The 17,076-nt window shown below is 51.7% G+C and overlaps 5 protein-coding genes across 5 annotated transcripts; 2 read left to right on the top strand and 3 right to left on the bottom strand.

The window, feature by feature from the left end:
• Nucleotides 1-1,240: 1,240 nt before the first annotated feature.
• PMZ80_010904 (NRPS) lies at nt 1,241-4,837 on the top strand (the record flags this gene model as incomplete). The annotated part of the gene is made up of 2 exons (XM_064879292.1): nt 1,241-2,021; nt 2,082-4,837. 2 exons carry the CDS (start codon nt 1,241-1,243, stop codon nt 4,835-4,837), a joined length of 3,537 nt encoding a protein of 1,178 aa, XP_064724875.1.
• A 2,266-nt stretch (nt 4,838-7,103) lies between these two features.
• PMZ80_010903 (uncharacterized protein) lies at nt 7,104-10,177 on the bottom strand (the record flags this gene model as incomplete). The annotated part of the gene is made up of 3 exons (XM_064879291.1): nt 7,104-7,588; nt 8,489-8,607; nt 8,661-10,177. The coding sequence occupies 3 exons, from the start codon at nt 10,175-10,177 to the stop codon at nt 7,104-7,106; spliced, it is 2,121 nt and encodes a 706-aa protein (XP_064724874.1).
• Nucleotides 10,178-11,740: 1,563 nt separating this feature from the next.
• Nucleotides 11,741-13,438, bottom strand: PMZ80_010902 (uncharacterized protein; the record flags this gene model as incomplete). The annotated part of the gene is made up of 1 exon (XM_064879290.1): nt 11,741-13,438. The coding sequence occupies one exon, from the start codon at nt 13,436-13,438 to the stop codon at nt 11,741-11,743; it is 1,698 nt and encodes a 565-aa protein (XP_064724873.1).
• Nucleotides 13,439-13,918: 480 nt separating this feature from the next.
• LET1 (26S protease regulatory subunit 8) lies at nt 13,919-15,140 on the bottom strand (the record flags this gene model as incomplete). The annotated part of the gene is made up of 2 exons (XM_064879289.1): nt 13,919-14,853; nt 14,906-15,140. The coding sequence occupies 2 exons, from the start codon at nt 15,138-15,140 to the stop codon at nt 13,919-13,921; spliced, it is 1,170 nt and encodes a 389-aa protein (XP_064724872.1).
• Nucleotides 15,141-15,478: 338 nt separating this feature from the next.
• Nucleotides 15,479-17,032, top strand: PMZ80_010900 (uncharacterized protein; the record flags this gene model as incomplete). Its single annotated transcript, XM_064879288.1, has 1 exon — nt 15,479-17,032. The coding sequence occupies one exon, from the start codon at nt 15,479-15,481 to the stop codon at nt 17,030-17,032; it is 1,554 nt and encodes a 517-aa protein (XP_064724871.1).
• Between the last annotated feature and the right edge of the window lie 44 nt (nt 17,033-17,076).

Raw genomic sequence — 17,076 nt, 5'->3', positions numbered from 1 at the left:
TCGTGCCGCCATGTCTTGCGAATTGTGCGATGGAATTCCCTCAATTTTCGAGCCCCCATCTGCTGCTGCCCACAGACGCTTATGTTCTCGATCGAGGTCTTCATATCCCCCCTGAGAAGCAGTTAAGGACCAGGCATGATCAGTACGTGGATACGTGGTCGAGGTGCGCTAGGCTGCCAGTTGTTAGGTATCTGCCTCCTTCAATAAGTAGGACGAGGCATTTCGGCTATGAAATTCTGTAGGTAAAGTCATGGGAGTCGCCGCGCGCTCAAGCAGAGATGCCGGCTGTGCCTCCTCGAGGTGTCTGCTATGGCGGTGGATTTCATCAGTAGTATACGACTCTTACATATCATTTACCTTGCTTGTTCCCTGCTCAGGTCACACTTCGAGGCTGCCACGTATACTGCGGTCGATGCTAGGTGCTCGTGACCGGCGTTGGTTCTTGAGTCTCCTGAGCATACCTGGCGACGCTTATGGGAGTTCTGCCCTGGTGAGTATATGCTTGACTCAAATTGAGGCCAAACTATACCCTATCGGGAGAAGGGACGAGTCAAAGCTTGGGTTTTGTCCCTTCGGGAATAGCGACCAAGTGTGCAGTATGAGGACTACGAAACTCTCGAAGGTCCTGCAGTACTATCTCATTTCGCGTCTGCAACGTCGGCAATATTACCTCCTTTACCTTAGAGTAGCAGCATCGGCATCGTGTCAAGGTGATCCAGCTTCGTTGTGATTAACTCGATGTCTGACGTACAGTTGAGCTCGCATTCCGGAATGACGTTACTATGTGTGGTGCTTTAGTCAAATGGAGCTCCATTTGGGAGCATCAGTACTTCTAGCCATTCCGAAATCGTGTGATGTTCAAAGTCAAATGTCGGATGTGGAACTGTTGAATCGCCTGCTATCCACCTTTACGAGAACCATCTACCTATTCTTCGCTGTCTGACAATCCCATTGGTACGGAATCCAGCAACTTGGCGTTACGACTCTAGCGACGTTCGCCCAAGCAAGACCCTCTGTGACACGATGTTGTTGCAGTATGATACTATGGGTGCATGCCGTCTGGTGGGCCGTGTCCGTCGAAGATGAATTTGGGATGATCTACACAGAACCTCTAGAGCTCAGATGCGCCGAAGCTCGTGGGACCTGCCACCAGTCCCGGCCGTGTTTCAAAAAGCTTGAACTTGTGAAGAAACTTCCCTCATACGTTCTAGTTCTTGAGGTTGACGCTTTTTGCGAAGCCATGGGCATGCAGAAAGAACCATTATCCGAGGCACAGGGCGAACAACTCTCAGGGCCATGGCCTACTACCCTACACGACTTGCTGTCTGAAGCAGAAGAGAAATACAGCTCGCGAACCGCCGTGACATGCTTGCACCAGGATGGCGATCGGTATACCGCAATTAGTGGCAGCACCAGCTCGCCCTATCTGAAATGGACCCATGCGGAGTTGGCACGCGCAAGCACTGCATTTGCTGTGGCCTTGGTGGCAGCTGGCGTACGGTCTGGCATGAGAATTGTCGCGTTCCTCCCAAACTGCATCGAGTTTCACATTGCGTTCAAGGCAGCGGTCAAACTGAATTGTCCATTTGCTCCACTGAATCCGAGGACAGTCGGCAATGCCGAGGAAGTCAGGAACGTTTTTGATGTGGTCGGACCATCGGTGGTGATAGCAGAGAACACGACCACGGCGAAGAAGTTGACAACATCCTCTTCAGAGTCCTTACAGACGCTTAACCTCAGGCTCATAGCCGATTCGTCCCACGATGAAGAAGCACCTGATTCATGGCAGAGCTTTGGTGATTTCCTGCAAGCACCAATTCACGAGCAGGTACCAAATGATCTGGAAATCACCAGGACCGAGGACGACGTGGTACTTGTGCTGATGACTAGTGGCACTACGTCTCTACCAAAAGGCTGTCCACACACAAATCGATCATATACAGCAAATCTCAGAGCCAACACGTGGACACAATTGTTTGACAAGACTAGGACTGTGTGTGCTCATCTTCCTCCTTCCCATTGTAAGGAATCACTTGTGCCACTCCCAAAAGCTAGTCAGCCGTGACTAACGACGATTGCAGTATTTGGACTCAGCCAGATATACATGTCTCTGATCTCTGGGGTTCCGGTTATCCATCCTTCGTCATATTTCGACGCTGGATCAACCCTCAAAGCTCTACGAGATGAGCAGTGCTCGGATCTGGCGGGCGTCCCTTCCATGCTAACCTCTTTGTTATCCCACCCTGATCTTGGTAAGACGAATACAACGTGCCTCAAACACGTAGTCGTTGCGGGCGCGACGGTAACGACAGAAGAGCTGAAGAGTTTCCAGGATGCTCTTGGTGCGCAGAAAGTATGCCAATCATACGGGATGACCGAAGCTGCACCAGCAGCTGGAAGGAGATATGATGAGCTTCCGACTTATGTTACGGAAGAATTGACGTCGGGCATCACTCTGCCTGGTGTGAAGATCCGGGTTTGCGACCCTGAGACAGGAAAAGTTGTTCCACGCGGGCAGGCAGGGGAATGCCATATTGGTGGCAACGTCGTGATCACAAAGTATTGGTATGGATCTACGAAGAGAGAAGACAGCACTCTCTACACAGACGAACTAGGTGCATGGGTGAAAACTGGCGACAAGGCAATCATGACCGAACACGGAGAGATTTCCATCATTGGTCGTTACAAACATCTTATCATCCATGGAGGGGAGAACATCTCACCCAAAGCAATCGAAGATCTGCTATTTAGGGACTTCGATCTTGCAGCAGATGTCGTTGGTGTTCCGGATGAAGTCGCTGGTGAAGTGCCTGTGGCAGTAATCAAGAAGAAAGAAGGCCAAGAAGTAGAAGAAGCGGTAGTCACGGAGGATCTCGTCAAGAATTTGGGACCGTCCTTTGCACTTGAGTCTATTATCGACACTAACAAGTTGGGCTTGGAGGACTTTCCCAAAACGTCTACCGGCAAGGTCCAGAAGAATGAATTGCAAGAGCAAGTTGTGCAATATCTGGAAAATGAATCGCAGCAACAACGCAGCCCATTGCAGAATGGACAACGAGACGTCGGGGAGCTAACACAAGTGCTGATTCGATTATGGACCCGGCTGCTCGGTGTCAGCGAAGGAACGATCACGCCAGATTCGCCCATAGATGTGTGGGCTGACAGCCTGACACTGGGCCGTTTCCCTAGACTTCTACAGAAGGAGACTGGCCAGTCTTTACGCGTGCAGGAGCTAATGGACAATGCTACACCATCAGCACAGGCGACTCTTCTTGCTTCTGGCGACAGCCTTGGTAAGCCTCAAAACCATCAACCATTCCCACCAAGTGAAGATCCACCAACTCCAGAAGAAATGATACATGCCCAGGGCGACAATGTTCGCGCTCAGCACACCATAGACGTTTGCAGGGCGACATTGAAGCCACTAGGCTTGGACTGGGAAGATGTGCAAGATGTGTTGCCGATGTACAGCTTCCAGGAGCATTATCTCCGAAAGCGGCGGCCACAAAGCAACAATCATCGCCATGCTTGGGTTTGCTCCAGAACCAACCTACAGAATGCACGCAGAGCCATTGAAGGTACCCTCTCACGCCATGATATGCTACGCACAATGGCAGTCAGGCTCGACGATGGCACTTGTCTTCACGTCGTGGTGCGTCCTTCCCGCAAGTGGTACGATCAGTGCATCACCATCTTAGATTCCGTCGACACAGCAGAGAGTCTGAAGCGTTTAGCTTGGAACGATCCTGAGATAGACCATGCATGTATTCCAGGTCCGTTATTCCGAATTCTGCTCACCCATATCCGGGACGAGGAATGCACAGCCATGGTCTACATAGGTCAACACTCAGCCTTCGATGGTATCAGCTTGCCCTTCTTCATCGAAGACCTGGATGTGCTACTCGGAGATCCCGAGGCCACTCCTCCATCCAGCCCCGTACAGTACAAAGCATACGCTTACCATCACTACAATTTGAGGACATCACAATCCGCCAGACGCGCAGTGGCATTCCACGTCCAAAGGTTGCAAGGTCTCCGCTCGAAGCGCTCCGCCCTGTTTCCTACTCAAAGAGCACCCGAATGGTTCAAAGGCAGCTCCGAAGGCTGGACAGACCAGTCCACAGGCCAACTCGGTCCCGCCCGCAAACCAGCAGGTCCCAACAGTGGTCAAGGTGCCGAAGGGCTCTCGGAAACCTGTAACCTGGAAGGCATCCAACATTTGAAGAGCGTCCATGGAATCGAAGCGTCAACGGTGGTCAAAACCGCTCTCGTACTCCTTAACACGCGACACACAGGCCGACCTTTTGCTCTATTCGCACAATTGCAAGCCGCAAGGTCATGGCCGTTCCTCGAGGAGTGGCAAAACGCACTCATGCCACCAGCGATGAATATCGCCGGGCCGACCTTTCAAGCCGCCGTGATATCCGTCGATGCCGCCCCTCAATGCACAGTCCTCGAACTACTGAGTCGTATACAGAAAGAGCAAGAATTACTGAACAAGCACGCACATGCTCCCTTCGGCGACATCGCGGCTGCCTTGGGAGAAGACGGCGAAACCATGATCGAAGTGCAGCGGCGTCAGACCTTCAATTGGTTGCCGGGCACCTCGGAGGCAGAGCTTAAGAATCTGCGCAAGGTTCAGCAAGTGAGTCGGACAGATGTGGGCATCCTTTGGAATTGCGTGCAATTGAAGAACGAGCAGGTAAAGGTTGCGCCGAGCTGGGACGATGCACAGCTGACGTTGGAGGAGATGGAGGCGATGTTGAAGGAGATTGTTGGAATTGCGGAGAGTATTGTAAAGGAGAAGAATTGGGAGAGCAAAATCTGCGATCTGTGATAGCACTCGGGACTCTGAAGCCAAGATTCGTCCAGTATCGACAGCCTTTTGTTTCTTCCCAATACTTTGAGCGACATCACCCGCCGGTCGCAACCTCGGCTTCATACCGTCTACCTTGCCTGCTTCGACATCGCTGGTATCAGGTCCGCAACTTCCTTTTCATCGTTGCGGTGCGTCAACAAGTCGCATCTGTCAGTATTCACAAACAACGGCGCGACTCTGCAACGAATTTGTCCTCGACCTGCCGTACCTGGTCTCATTTCTCCTGAGGGATAGCATGACGCCTGCGACGTTGATGAGTCGTTTCCACCTGAAGCTGCTTCAAAAGCTTAAGCAGTCTCTCCTTGGCGTAATCCATGCGCATATGGACGACGAGGCTATCGCTTGCCTGGGCCTCTAACGTCTCCAGGTTTCTGCAAGCCTTCCGCTCGGTCTCGCGAATGATGTTGTGCACAACTTGATCCCAGTACTTTGAGGTTCTAGCAAGTGCTCTGGAGCTACCACGGAGAACTGGCAGGTACCGCGCGATTTCGTGGTGTATCTCTGGCGAGAGATCCATGAGTCGTGCCATGGTTTGCTGGAGTCATCAGATGGTATAGCAAAGACACGTTGTTGACTTACTGCGAAAAGTCGTTCCCTGGCTGGACGGACCATTTGAGGCCAAGTTATTGCGATTGTTCGGTCATACGAAAACCAAAGGACCAGATCAAGAGAAGGAGATACAAAGCCATTAGTATTTGTCTTGCTGGCTTGGCAGGCGCATGTGTGCTTCACCGAAATCTTCACTCGAGCATCAGAGACACACAACTTTCCGACTCTTTAGGCTCACAAATCGCTCACATAGCGTTCATGAACGAGAACTCTATGCCAATCTGGACTGAATCTCATCGGCAGCTCCAAAGCCGGCTTACATCCAGCGCCAGCAAGCAGCGTAATGGCTCATGGACTGCGACAGTAACCAACACCTCCCAGCACAACTTTGCGATGTGGAACGACAAAGCCAAAGGTCTCTTCCAGCTTGCTTCATGTTTATCACCAAAAGAGCATCATCATCATATCCACCGCCTTCCCAAGACTCAACCTTGATCATGTCACGTTCCAATTTTGCAGAGCAGCAACGACCTCGATCCTATCCCACTCAAGCGCATACCAAACACTTCTCAGCACGGGAAGCCGCGCAACAACGATTGCTCTCGCCTCGAATCTGCGTTCGCATAAGATCATACTCACTTCTCTCCCTCGTCCGCGGCAAGTCCAACGTCAACCCCTCTTCAATCCAGCTCTTGATCTGCCTGATAGGCCTCATCTTTTCATTCAAGCGCCACCTCTGCCTTCTATTTCTCCTACCAGACTTCTTTTCTGCCTCGAGCGCTTGCAGTCGTTCATCAATTGGCGCAAGAACCACACTCTTGAGCGCAATTGATGTCGCGGCGACTTTGAGCATGTCTTTCACTGGCCACTTGCATGGAAGTAATTGGAGTCGGCGGTCGATCGGGAGAAGTACCACATCTGTGAGCCTACTTGAGGTGCCATCGATGCTGAGCATCTCTTCCAGCGGCCACTTGCAGCCGAGGGTTCGTAGTCGGTGTTCTATTGGAACTTGAAGCAATACCACGTTTCTGAGGACAGGTGAGGCGGCGGCGAGGATGAGGATATCTCTCAATGGCCATTTGCAATGGTGGTTGGCAACGAGGTGTTCGATAATCTGGATATGCAGCTCAGTCGGTAGGTCTAGGAGGTGTCCCATCTTGGTCTACGCCGTCGGACGCTGCACCGAAGGAAACCGCTCTAGCTTTCTTGGAGTGTTGGCAATCAGCACTATCTGTGGGCTTCTGTGATCGAAGTGATTTAAGCATGAGGACACCGAAAGTTAAAACGCACGGAAGAAGATGAAAACCGAATGCCAGTGCTGGAGGAAGAAAGCTTGTGGTTTTGCCTAGTGACGAAGCTGTCACTAACAACTTCACATCTAGCGTCTTACGGCGCATGTCAGTCACTTTTGTCGGGTTCGTGCCTGAATGAGCGAGTATGTCCCGAACCGGCTCTGTCACTCTCACATAGTCCTTTCTAGCTACTGGATTGGGGACCTTGACCCGTGCTAGCAAGCAACGCAACGGTCATAGTGACTGAGGCCTCGCAATACAACGATCCGACATTTCACCACAATGCCACGAGTCCTAATCAGGTCGACTTAGCTTATCGATGTCACCGATACCGCCTGATCCATTGGCCATCAATAAACCCAGTGAGAACGTCGAACTTGACGCTATAATCTTGACAGCATCAATATCCACTCCTCCCAGCTTGAAATCGAACGACTGCCAGATGTCTCCCGCACAAGTTTGCGACCTTCACGGTCATCAGGCTCACCAATACAATTCCCATCGCCATATCGACCCACCAGCATCTGATAATCAGTTGTATAACGCCCAAACATCCCCAGCTTCCGCTCCACCGTCAATGCCCTCCCATCCTCAACGACCCCCCTAATCTCCTTGCAATACGCAATGTGCCTGCACAACCTCGATCTCTTCTTGTAGTTCTGCTTGCCAGCCAGAGTCTTCTTTCTCCGCTCAATGGCGCGGATTCTCTGGTCGATCATGTCGAGGACGAGATCTTTGAAGTAAGTTGTGGTTGCTGCGACGTTGAGGATTTCTCGGAGGTTCCAGGTTTTCTCGTGTTCTGTGAAGAAGGGGGTGAGGATTTGGATGTGGAGTTCGGGGGGAGGGAGAGGAGGTGGGCCATTGTGGGCTTGGAATTAGTGGCGTAATGGATCAGGATGAGACGGGTTCGCGACTTGTTGACTGGTTGAGAGATGTGGTGGAGGTTACTGCGGACGTTGACGACTTTCGAAGTCAATGAGGATGTGTTGTAGTGCTTAAATTCTTTTTGGACCAACGCCAGGTTATGCATTATTATTGCACTGATCTTGGTTGTCACTTGTCACCTAGCCGCCTTTACCCTGCCAGCATTGACCATTCTATCACTTCAATGCCAACTTGAGCCTACCAAGCCCTCGACACAACTGCTGATCCGCGTATCAACTCCTAACCTCCACGACCTGCTTGTCCTTCTGTCCAGCCTTGAATAACACCTCCCTCAATACATGGAGCTTTTAGACAGGCTGAAGATTGCCGTTATTGGCTTGTACCTGAAAGCAAGTGACGGGCGATGTATCGATGGGTCGCGGGTTGGAGGTTTGCGAGGCGTGCCATGATGCTGTGCTGAGGTGAGTTACACACGCGTTCGGTGGGGACCTGCCTGTGAAGCTCTAAATGTTGAATGATGTTTACTGTCTGTAATGACTCTGACTCTTCCGAAGAGCAATGCTTCCCGTCCGGGTATGCTGACAACTGTAACGGCAGGACATACGGCACAAGAAGTGCCTGTGCCGGAATCAAGTCGAATCTCGACCTCACTCTCCCGCGACCACGTTGGAGTGAGAAGTTGCGCGCTTGCTTGCCCATCGCCGTCGACACTCGTCTTTGAGATGTCGATCCATGGCTGCGGATCGGCCAAGACGATACTCGAGTTCGTTGTCTACTTGTATGGTTTCGTCCCTACGGTCATGAAAGACCTGCGTTCCGTCGTCTAAACGCTGTATATCGAATTTGAACTCTGTCCCTGCGCGATAAGATGCACTTTCCCTACTGGCCTCCCATTCAGGGATTTCACTTTCGTGCCGGTGTCCCTCAAGTGACCACTTGTGCGTTTGGCTTTCAGGATTCGTAGTATTGATTCGTGGTTGTGCTGGAGTGATACGAGACTTGCTGAGCACGAACCGTCAATATATGATATCAAGACCTGCCCGAGTAATACTTACGGTGCTTGCCGTTGTTCCCTCTTGGGTATGGTAGGTCGCCCGTTGGGTTTCATCATGGTCGTTGGTCTGCTTGGCATGGGCTCAGTCACATTGTATGGCGTATCATAATACATCGACCGGCCCTGAGCTAGATCTCGTGCTTCCTCATCTTCGGCCCATCGACGCCGGCCGGCATTTCCTGCTCGCGAGGACGATGAGCGATGCACGATCAAGATGTCAATGTTCACTAGATTTGCAATCTCCTGTAAAGCTGCTTCATCATTCGTCTTCGCTTTGACGCAAGAAGTTACAAACTCAGATTTCATGTCCTCTTGGTCCTGTCGGGATGTTTGACAGAGTCGGGTTTGCGCGGCTCGAGCCGTGCTGGTCTTTGTCGCTAAACCCAGGGTGTCGCAGTCCCTATAATACCGCCCACAGGTTGAGCAGAAGAACTCGCCGAGCTTTGAAACTGTCATCCTGGATTGGCAGATTGCACACTTCGCATCTTGCGACCTCAGGTAGATCGACAGCACAACCCGGCAGCCTTGCTTTATGCCGCTTCCAGAAATCCAGTCCGTCTCTCGAATAGCAGGCCCTCGTCTCGAGCCAAGCGTAGGGTTGAATTGACCCTCTTGAACCAGCTTCTGGCCAGGTCTACCTTCGTAGTACACTTCAAGGAATGCTTTCAAAAGCGTAAAGTGTCCACAATGAGACAGCGGGACTCGTCGTGTTGCGCCAGAAGCGTCTTCCAGGACAATGCAATCGCCAGACCAACCAGACAAGCGCTGCGTGAATTGTGGAAGGACAAGATAACGGGCTAATCCGAAGGCAAGAGCAGCTGCCAGAGCTGGCAACGCTCTTTCGCCTTGGTGCTTTGTGGGATGACCATTCTCAGGTGAGGTGCTCTCGCATAGGCTGTAAGACAGGAATGCCAGAAAAAATGCAACGAGATCCTGAATGGAGCTTCCACCGTTCTGTAGAGACGCTGCGGTAACACCCAGGCGCACCATACCGTCGTCTAGCTTGCCATCGTCAGAGTTGTCGTTTGGGTGGGTTAGGAATGTGAGAGCCTTTGGAAAGAATGCCAAGAGCACAGAGAGCAGGTCTCGATCCACTCGAGAGGCTTTCGTTCCTTGGACAGCACATATCAAGGTCTCTAGATCCCGTCGCTTGTTATCTGAAGCAGGCTCTGGCGTACTTTTCTGACCATCGACGCGAGGAATATCACCTTCGTGAGCACGACCCTCTGAGCATCGTCCTTGATCGTCATTTCCAGCAGCACATTGACCAGAGAGCGCGTCAATTGTATGCTTAATGTGCCATTTTCGAACAGGATCGTAAGCATAGCGTGTCCCAGTCGGATGCTCAGGATGGGTTCCGCTGGCTCTAGAGATTTCCCTCAGGCTTGGTGCTCTTGAGTCAATCCCGAAAACAAGGCATGCATGCCCAATGTGATAAACATTGGTAGTATGTCTATCGCCCTGTTGCACGATCGCATGCCCTCCAATTGTGGTCTCAGCAAACTGATGGGACGCCATCGACCGCACAAGATTCGACGTACACAACCAGATGAGCGTAGACAGACTCGAACATCGACCATACCGTGTGGTCGATCAGGAGCGCCTCATGAGCATACTGCTAATGTGTCGAAACAGCCGTAGAAGGCAGAAATCTCGAGTACGGGGCGCAGTCACGGCTTCGATGCCAAGCGCAGTCTGCGCCATCCGTGGTCTCACAGGCTGTGAGATATCGTCCGTCTGCCTCCCCACTGGATCGATTCTGCTGTGTAACCCAACATCTGTTTGCTGCGTATGATCGTCAACTTTGTGTCACGCAGCTCGAACCTTCTGCAGCGCGCCGCCATACCTGGCTATATGAAAAGAGGATGAGTCTGATGAAGCCCAGACGACCGGCACTCTCTCGACGTGACATCTCTGTTGTAAGCAATTAACAGTACGTAAGCTAGAATGAAATGACAGGAGTGATGTAGGATTAAAGCCGCGCAGTGTCCGGCACCTTGTTTGACCATCTAACACTGTGTACCCAGCCAACGTCAAAGCAACTTCAGGAAGGAGTAACCCAATGGCAGCGCATCATCCTAAGTCAAGGTCGATGGCGTATAGACATTAATATTTGTCGTTGACCATGGTAGGAGCGCAGCTTGGTTCGAGCAGGTTCGAACAACCGCCGTTGATCAGGTGTGTTTGCCTTGTTTGCCACCCCTGGAACTTGACAGCTAGAAGTCATGTGTCGTCCTTCTAGCATCTCCCAACCAGATCAAGTACTCACCTGCTCCATCGATGCTCCATCCATCACTTCCCTGGCTACCAAGTACCTCATTGAATAACTTCTACCTCAGCGATCACTGTAAGAACGAATCGTGGCCAAGCTCAACCACCCTCGTCCCAGCTCTACATTATAAAACATCACTTCCTCTTTGCCATCAAGGCGATCTTTGATGAACGTCAAGTCGAGTCGCCTCTTTTGTACTTCCGCCCACAGCCGCATTTCACTGTCCTTCAAGCCCATTCTGCCCTGTCCTTGATTGAAGACCACGCATCCTTTTTCGGATTCTTGACATCGTTGGCGAACCACATCGGACACTATCGCTCGCCAGTACGTAGATGTCTTTGCGAGATGGCACAATGTGTCGCTGATCTCAGAGCGCGGCTGTCGGGAGTCGTCGATAAGATAGGTGACGATCTGTAGATGCAGTTCGGCGGGGAGGTTCATGAGATTCGTCGTGGCCCACTGCAGGTCGTTAGCGAAGATACGATAAGACTTTCTAACCAACTTCTTTACCCGAGCCTTGCGAAGATACAGAGGGAAGTACCCAATGGTGATCGATAACAGTAGTAAACAATCCAGAAATCCTGTTGATCGACGTATAGAGATTGAGATTGTCTAAGGTAGTACCAAACATGGAAGTGACAGTGAAACAGGTCGTCTGTTTCCACCTTCACTCAACTAGTGCCCGCGGAGAAGCAGCCCCGGCCTCAAAGTGAGCAGCGCTGACGTAGCCTTCGCTCTCTCTCTCTCTCGCCGCTGCTTCACTTAGCTTCATGGACCCCAATGACAAAGTGGTTTCACTTCTGACCTGCTCACCCGTCAATCACCCCATACAACGTCCGCACACTAACACCTACACCACCAACGTGTTCACACCACCCGACAACCATTCCGACCGCCCTCTGCCCTCCCATCCTCCAACAACCATCTCGAATACCCCCACGACCCTCCCCCCTCAACACCCTCTCGACCTCCCCAGGCAAATCATACCCAAACAACGCCTCATTATACCTCCCCCAACCCCCCATCTTCGTCCCAATCCAAATAGCAGCGTACATAACATACTCCATCAAAACACCCATGTCCATTTTGCGCCCACTCATGCGTTGACTCTGCTTGTAGATCATTGCCACTCTCGGCTTGCGGAACGAGACATACGCACTAAGTGCCTTTCCGATTGCGCGCTTCTGTACACACACTGCATGGGCACCACCGGTGGGCGCCGGAAGGGCTAGGTAGTGTTTCAAGAACAGCGCCAACGCCTCCGCATCCTCGAGCGCTTGACACGCGCCCTGACCACTGCTAGGTTGCAGGGCGTGGGCTGCGTCGCCGACGAGGACCATGTTACTATTACTCTTATTGCCATGCGAGATCCAAGTCGGCAGCTCAGGCGTAGTGTACGTCGGATACATATGTTCGATGGACTCGTTCTCCTCGATATAGTCGAGGATTGCTTGGATGTTGGGGTTGGACCAGGATCTGTGGCGGTGGAGGAGGTCCTGCAGGGCGCGGTGTTTGTTGAATGTGATTTTAAGAGCTGACTCTGAGTGTGAAGTTGCGGTGCTGGTGATGGTGGTATCCTGCTGGTAGGGTCGTGGAGAGTCGGACGAGAATGTGCTCCACCATGCTGCTAGGGCCCCGGTGCTAGCATTGCCGGATGCACCATGTGAGACGGGGCCAATGTAGCCGTGGCCGAAAAAGCCGTTGGGTCCGAAGGTTATGGACATTGCGGTGGGGTCGTAGTTTGTCTTTGCGAGGACTGAGCTTGGGATGAAACCTCCTAGACCAGTGAGGCCCTCGTAGTGAGGTGTTATGTAGTCTTTCTTCTTAGCGGCTTGTCTTGTTAGCCATTGCAGCCAGGACTGTGGTTCGAGATCCTTGTTGTCTTTGAAGATGGTCTGCCGGACGATACTGTGGAGGCCGTCGGCTCCGATGAGGAGATCGGCTGAATCCTTCGTATTGTCGGTGAAGTGGAGGATTACCTTGCCGTCTGGTGAGTCCTCGATAGAGGTGACTTTCTTCTTGGACACTGCATCGCGATTGATGCTCAGGACCTGATCTCGGAGGACTTCCCATGCTACCTGTCGAGCAATCATGACAGTATCAGTGGTCTTGCCATCTCCTTGACCTTCATTCCCAGTCGAAGCCTGAACATTCGCATCAACGATGTTCCAGCCTCGAGCAGTCATGATCCGCCACTTGGACACACAGTTACCTTTCTGCTGGATCTGCCTCAGCACGCTGCCATCGTCGTCCAGCCGTCTAAGTACGGCGAGGCCATTCTTACCAAGACCAATGGCGTTTCCAATGATCTTAACTGTGAAAAGAGATTCGTTTTCCGAGCGTTGCAATTCTTCGCGGCCGGGAGCGTCATACTCCATCTGCTTGATGTCGTATGCTTCATAGATTGTGATTGAGTAGTCATTAGGGTGGTCGCGGGCTAGATGCTTATGGAGGAAGATGTAGGAAGAGAGACCAGCGATGCCGGCACCAACAATGATGACCTTCATGTCGGCATCGAGGTGTGGTAGCTGGCAAAAGTACCATTGGAGATATCACCATGGTAGCATTGTGAGCCATGAGATGATATTAATGTGCTAGTAAACCTGTTGCCTGCCAACGTCAGTGCACTGGATCGTGAAAGGTAAGACGAGATCTTCTGAACATGGTGCATATGATAATCTGGTGTCGATGGAAAACGATGATGCCTGAAGGACAAGAGATGTGATTGGCAGAAACCGTGTTGTGTCTCGTATTCGTAAGATTGTCACGGGTCGAGAGCAGCATTCGCTAAGACAATGCAGACGCATCAAGACATGTCGAAAGATAGGGTGGGAGGTTGTAGCAATTCTGCATTGTGACCGCTTCAGGTGGGCATGCAGAAACCGAAGACCAAAAGCTCGATCGCCGCCACAAATGCTCGCTGCTCGCTGAATGCACGCGACGATGCGGCCTGAACGCCAGGACATGCGTTCCGAAGGAAGTGTCATCTACTTCCACAGCTTGCCTAGCGACACCTCCTTATCATCGTGCTTGTTCAGCACCTTGGCTGTGGCCAGGTCGAAATCTTCTTGTGTCACATGTACTCTCCTTTCTCTTAGGGCAAACATGCCAGCTTCGGTGCACACACCCTTCAACTCGGCACCAGAGCATCCATTCATCTTCTCGGCAATCTTCTTCAGGTCAATTCCTCTTGTCAAGTTCATGCTCCGTGAGTGGATTCTCAGGATATCAGCTCTGGCATCGACGGATGGCGGAGGGAACTCGATCTTTCGGTCTATGCGACCGGGTCTAAGTAGTGCAGGGTCGAGGATGTCGAGTCTGTTGGTTGCCATGATGACCTTGATGTTCTTTGTGGGTTCGAAACCGTCCAGCTGATTGAGCAGTTCCAACATTGTTCTCTGGACTTCAGAATCACCACCACTGCTTCCTTCTACTCGTGATGAGCCTATACTGTCGATTTCGTCCATGAAAATGATTGATGGGGCTTGCTCCCTTGCCATGACGAACAATTCTCTGACCATCCTGCTACCCTCACCGATGTACTTCTGCACCAGCTCTGAACCCGAGACTCTGATGAACTTGCAGTCTGCGTGATGTGCGACAGCTCTTGCTAACAGAGTCTTTCCGGTACCTGGAGGACCATACAGCAGGACACCCTTGGGTTGTGCTATGCCTAACGAATCGAACAATTCTGGGTGGTTCAGACCAAGTTCGATGACCTCCTTGATCTCTTTTATCTGCTGGTCTAGGCCGCCGATTGTGTCGTAGGTGCTGTCTGGTACTTTTTCGACCATCATAAGCGAGACTAGAGGATCGACTGAGGAAGGAAGCATCTTCTCGAGTTTGTACGAATCGCTTAGTAGGGACACTCGTTTGCCGACTGTGAGTTTCGCAATGTCTACATCGTCTGCTATATCGACGACTGATAGAATCGTTAGCTTCTGTTCCACAACAGCCAGAGAATCAGGACCTACCATATTTGCCTTCTGGATGTACTTTGACGAGCACCTTCTTAGTGCCCATGACCTTGACGACTTCTCCGACATATGAGCCGGGCTGCTGTAATAGGCCCAGTTCCTCCCGTAGTAACCGCACCCTCGAGTTGTAGTCATTTCGTTGTGCTTCTAGACGTCTAAGGACTGCTTGACCCTTGATGATCTCTAGTTTGATGCCTTCGATCTTGTTTTGGTAGAAGCTGTCGAGCGCCATCTGAGCCAACGATGCCAGTGGCCTTCAGAACCGATATTCGAGGGAGAAGGACTGTGGATAGTATTTGCGCGGAATGGTGAACCGGATAGTGTTGAGATCTGTATTGTTTGAGGCGTGGTTATGGGTGGCAGCAGCAGGAACGCGACATCTGCGGAAGCCTCCAATCACCATGACGCCGCACCGGTCGGCTAGCGTAATTTATGTGCAAACATAACAAACAGAACTGCAGATCATTGAGCTCCCCCGAATCCGCGCAAAGAAGTTGGCAAGGAACAGCAGCTCAAGACACGTGCAACAGCCACTGCAGTCTGTTCGACATTCTCAGCGCAGCACTTCTCATGGCTGCTGCTGTTTCTCCCGAGGCGGGCAACAAAAGCCTCTTCGACCAGATCAGAAATGCTGATCCGACAGAGGTAGAAAAGCGCCAGCGAGCCATCAACGACCGCATCCACGCGACCTTCCAGCAGAGCCAGAAGCGTGTGGCCAGCCTGATGGACGAGAACTCGACTCTGCCGACCACAGTCTCCTCAGTATCTGTTCTGGGCGCACCAAATACCAGACATTCATTCCTCAAGACCATAGTTGACCCGCTGCTGAGCGCAAACAGAGATCGACCATACACCCAAGCTGAGCTCGTGAGAGAAGCTTCAGCTGCTGCCTCTAAGCTCTCCAAATTCGATATCTTCCACCCGGGCATATCTGTCTACATCGATAAGCCCGACAAGACCGACCCAAACACAACGCCTACAGATGTCGCCATATATTACACCGTGAAAGAGAAGTCAAAGGTCTTTGCGAAGACTGGTACAGATGTTGGGAACGCTGAGGGCTCGGCCTATGCGAATGTACAGTGGAGGAACTTGTTTGGTGGAGCAGAATCTCTGGATGTAAATGCTTCTTTAGGTACGAGGACACGATCCTCCTACCAAGCGAGTCTTGAGACTCCTGTACTTGCCAACCCACATTCTCGATTCCAGGTTGGAGGAGTTCAAAGCACAACCCAGAAGGTCTTCGCGAGTCACGAAGAAGTTCTCCGAGGAGGATGGGGCAAGTTTCGCTATCTGAGCAATTCCGGCACACTACACGAATTTGGCTACAATGGCTTCTGGCGGCAGTTAACAGGACTCTCCCAGAATGCTTCGCCAACAGTACGGAACGATGCTGGAGACACCTTCAAGAGCAGTTTGAGTCATACATGGACAAATGACAAGAGAGACAATCCGATATTACCTACCACTGGTTACCTAACGAGAACGAGCAATGAGCTTGCTGGATTTGGTCCGCTAGCTGGAGACGTTGCTTTCTTCAAGTCAGAACTCGAGACACAGCAAGCACTGCAGATACCCATACCAGGCATCAAAGGCGATAGTGGTGTGAGCTTTACCACAGGCTTTCGAGCTGGCCTACTGTATCCGCTTACGCTGAGTGGCGCTAGCCAGCCTTCACTATCAAGGATAAACGATAGATTTCAGCTTGGAGGCCCGACTGACGTTCGAGGTTTCCGATTATCGGGACTCGGGCCTAGAGACGGTGCCGACGCGGTGGGAGGAGACGTGTTTGCGGCAGGAAGCGCCAATTTGCTGTTTCCACTGCCCAAAGTCGGTGTCGATAAGCCATTGAGATTACAAGCTTTCGTGAATGGCGGTCGACTGCTGGCACTGCGACCGAAAGAGAAGGAAGGTTCACTGTCAAGCGATGAGGTGGCACAGTCCATGAAGGATACTATCTCAGAGCTTGGCAATGGCCTGCCTAGCATGTCGGCTGGCGTTGGCCTTGTATATGCTCATCCTGCTGCGAGATTTGAGTTGAACTTCTCCCTACCGCTGGTGTTAAGAAAAGGCGAAGAGGGCCGGAAAGGACTGCAGTTCGGCATCGGTATCAACTTCCTGTAGACTATACATAGCGAATACATGCGTATTGAGACTTCACTCTTGCC

Source organism: Knufia obscura, assembly GCF_036327395.1.
Source record: "Knufia obscura strain CCFEE 5817 isolate CBS 148926 chromosome Unknown scaffold_22, whole genome shotgun sequence".
Classification (NCBI taxonomy): Eukaryota; Fungi; Ascomycota; class Eurotiomycetes; order Chaetothyriales; family Trichomeriaceae; genus Knufia; species Knufia obscura.
The sequence above is the reverse complement of the archived record's forward strand: the minus strand, read 5'-3'. Positions and strand labels throughout refer to the sequence as shown.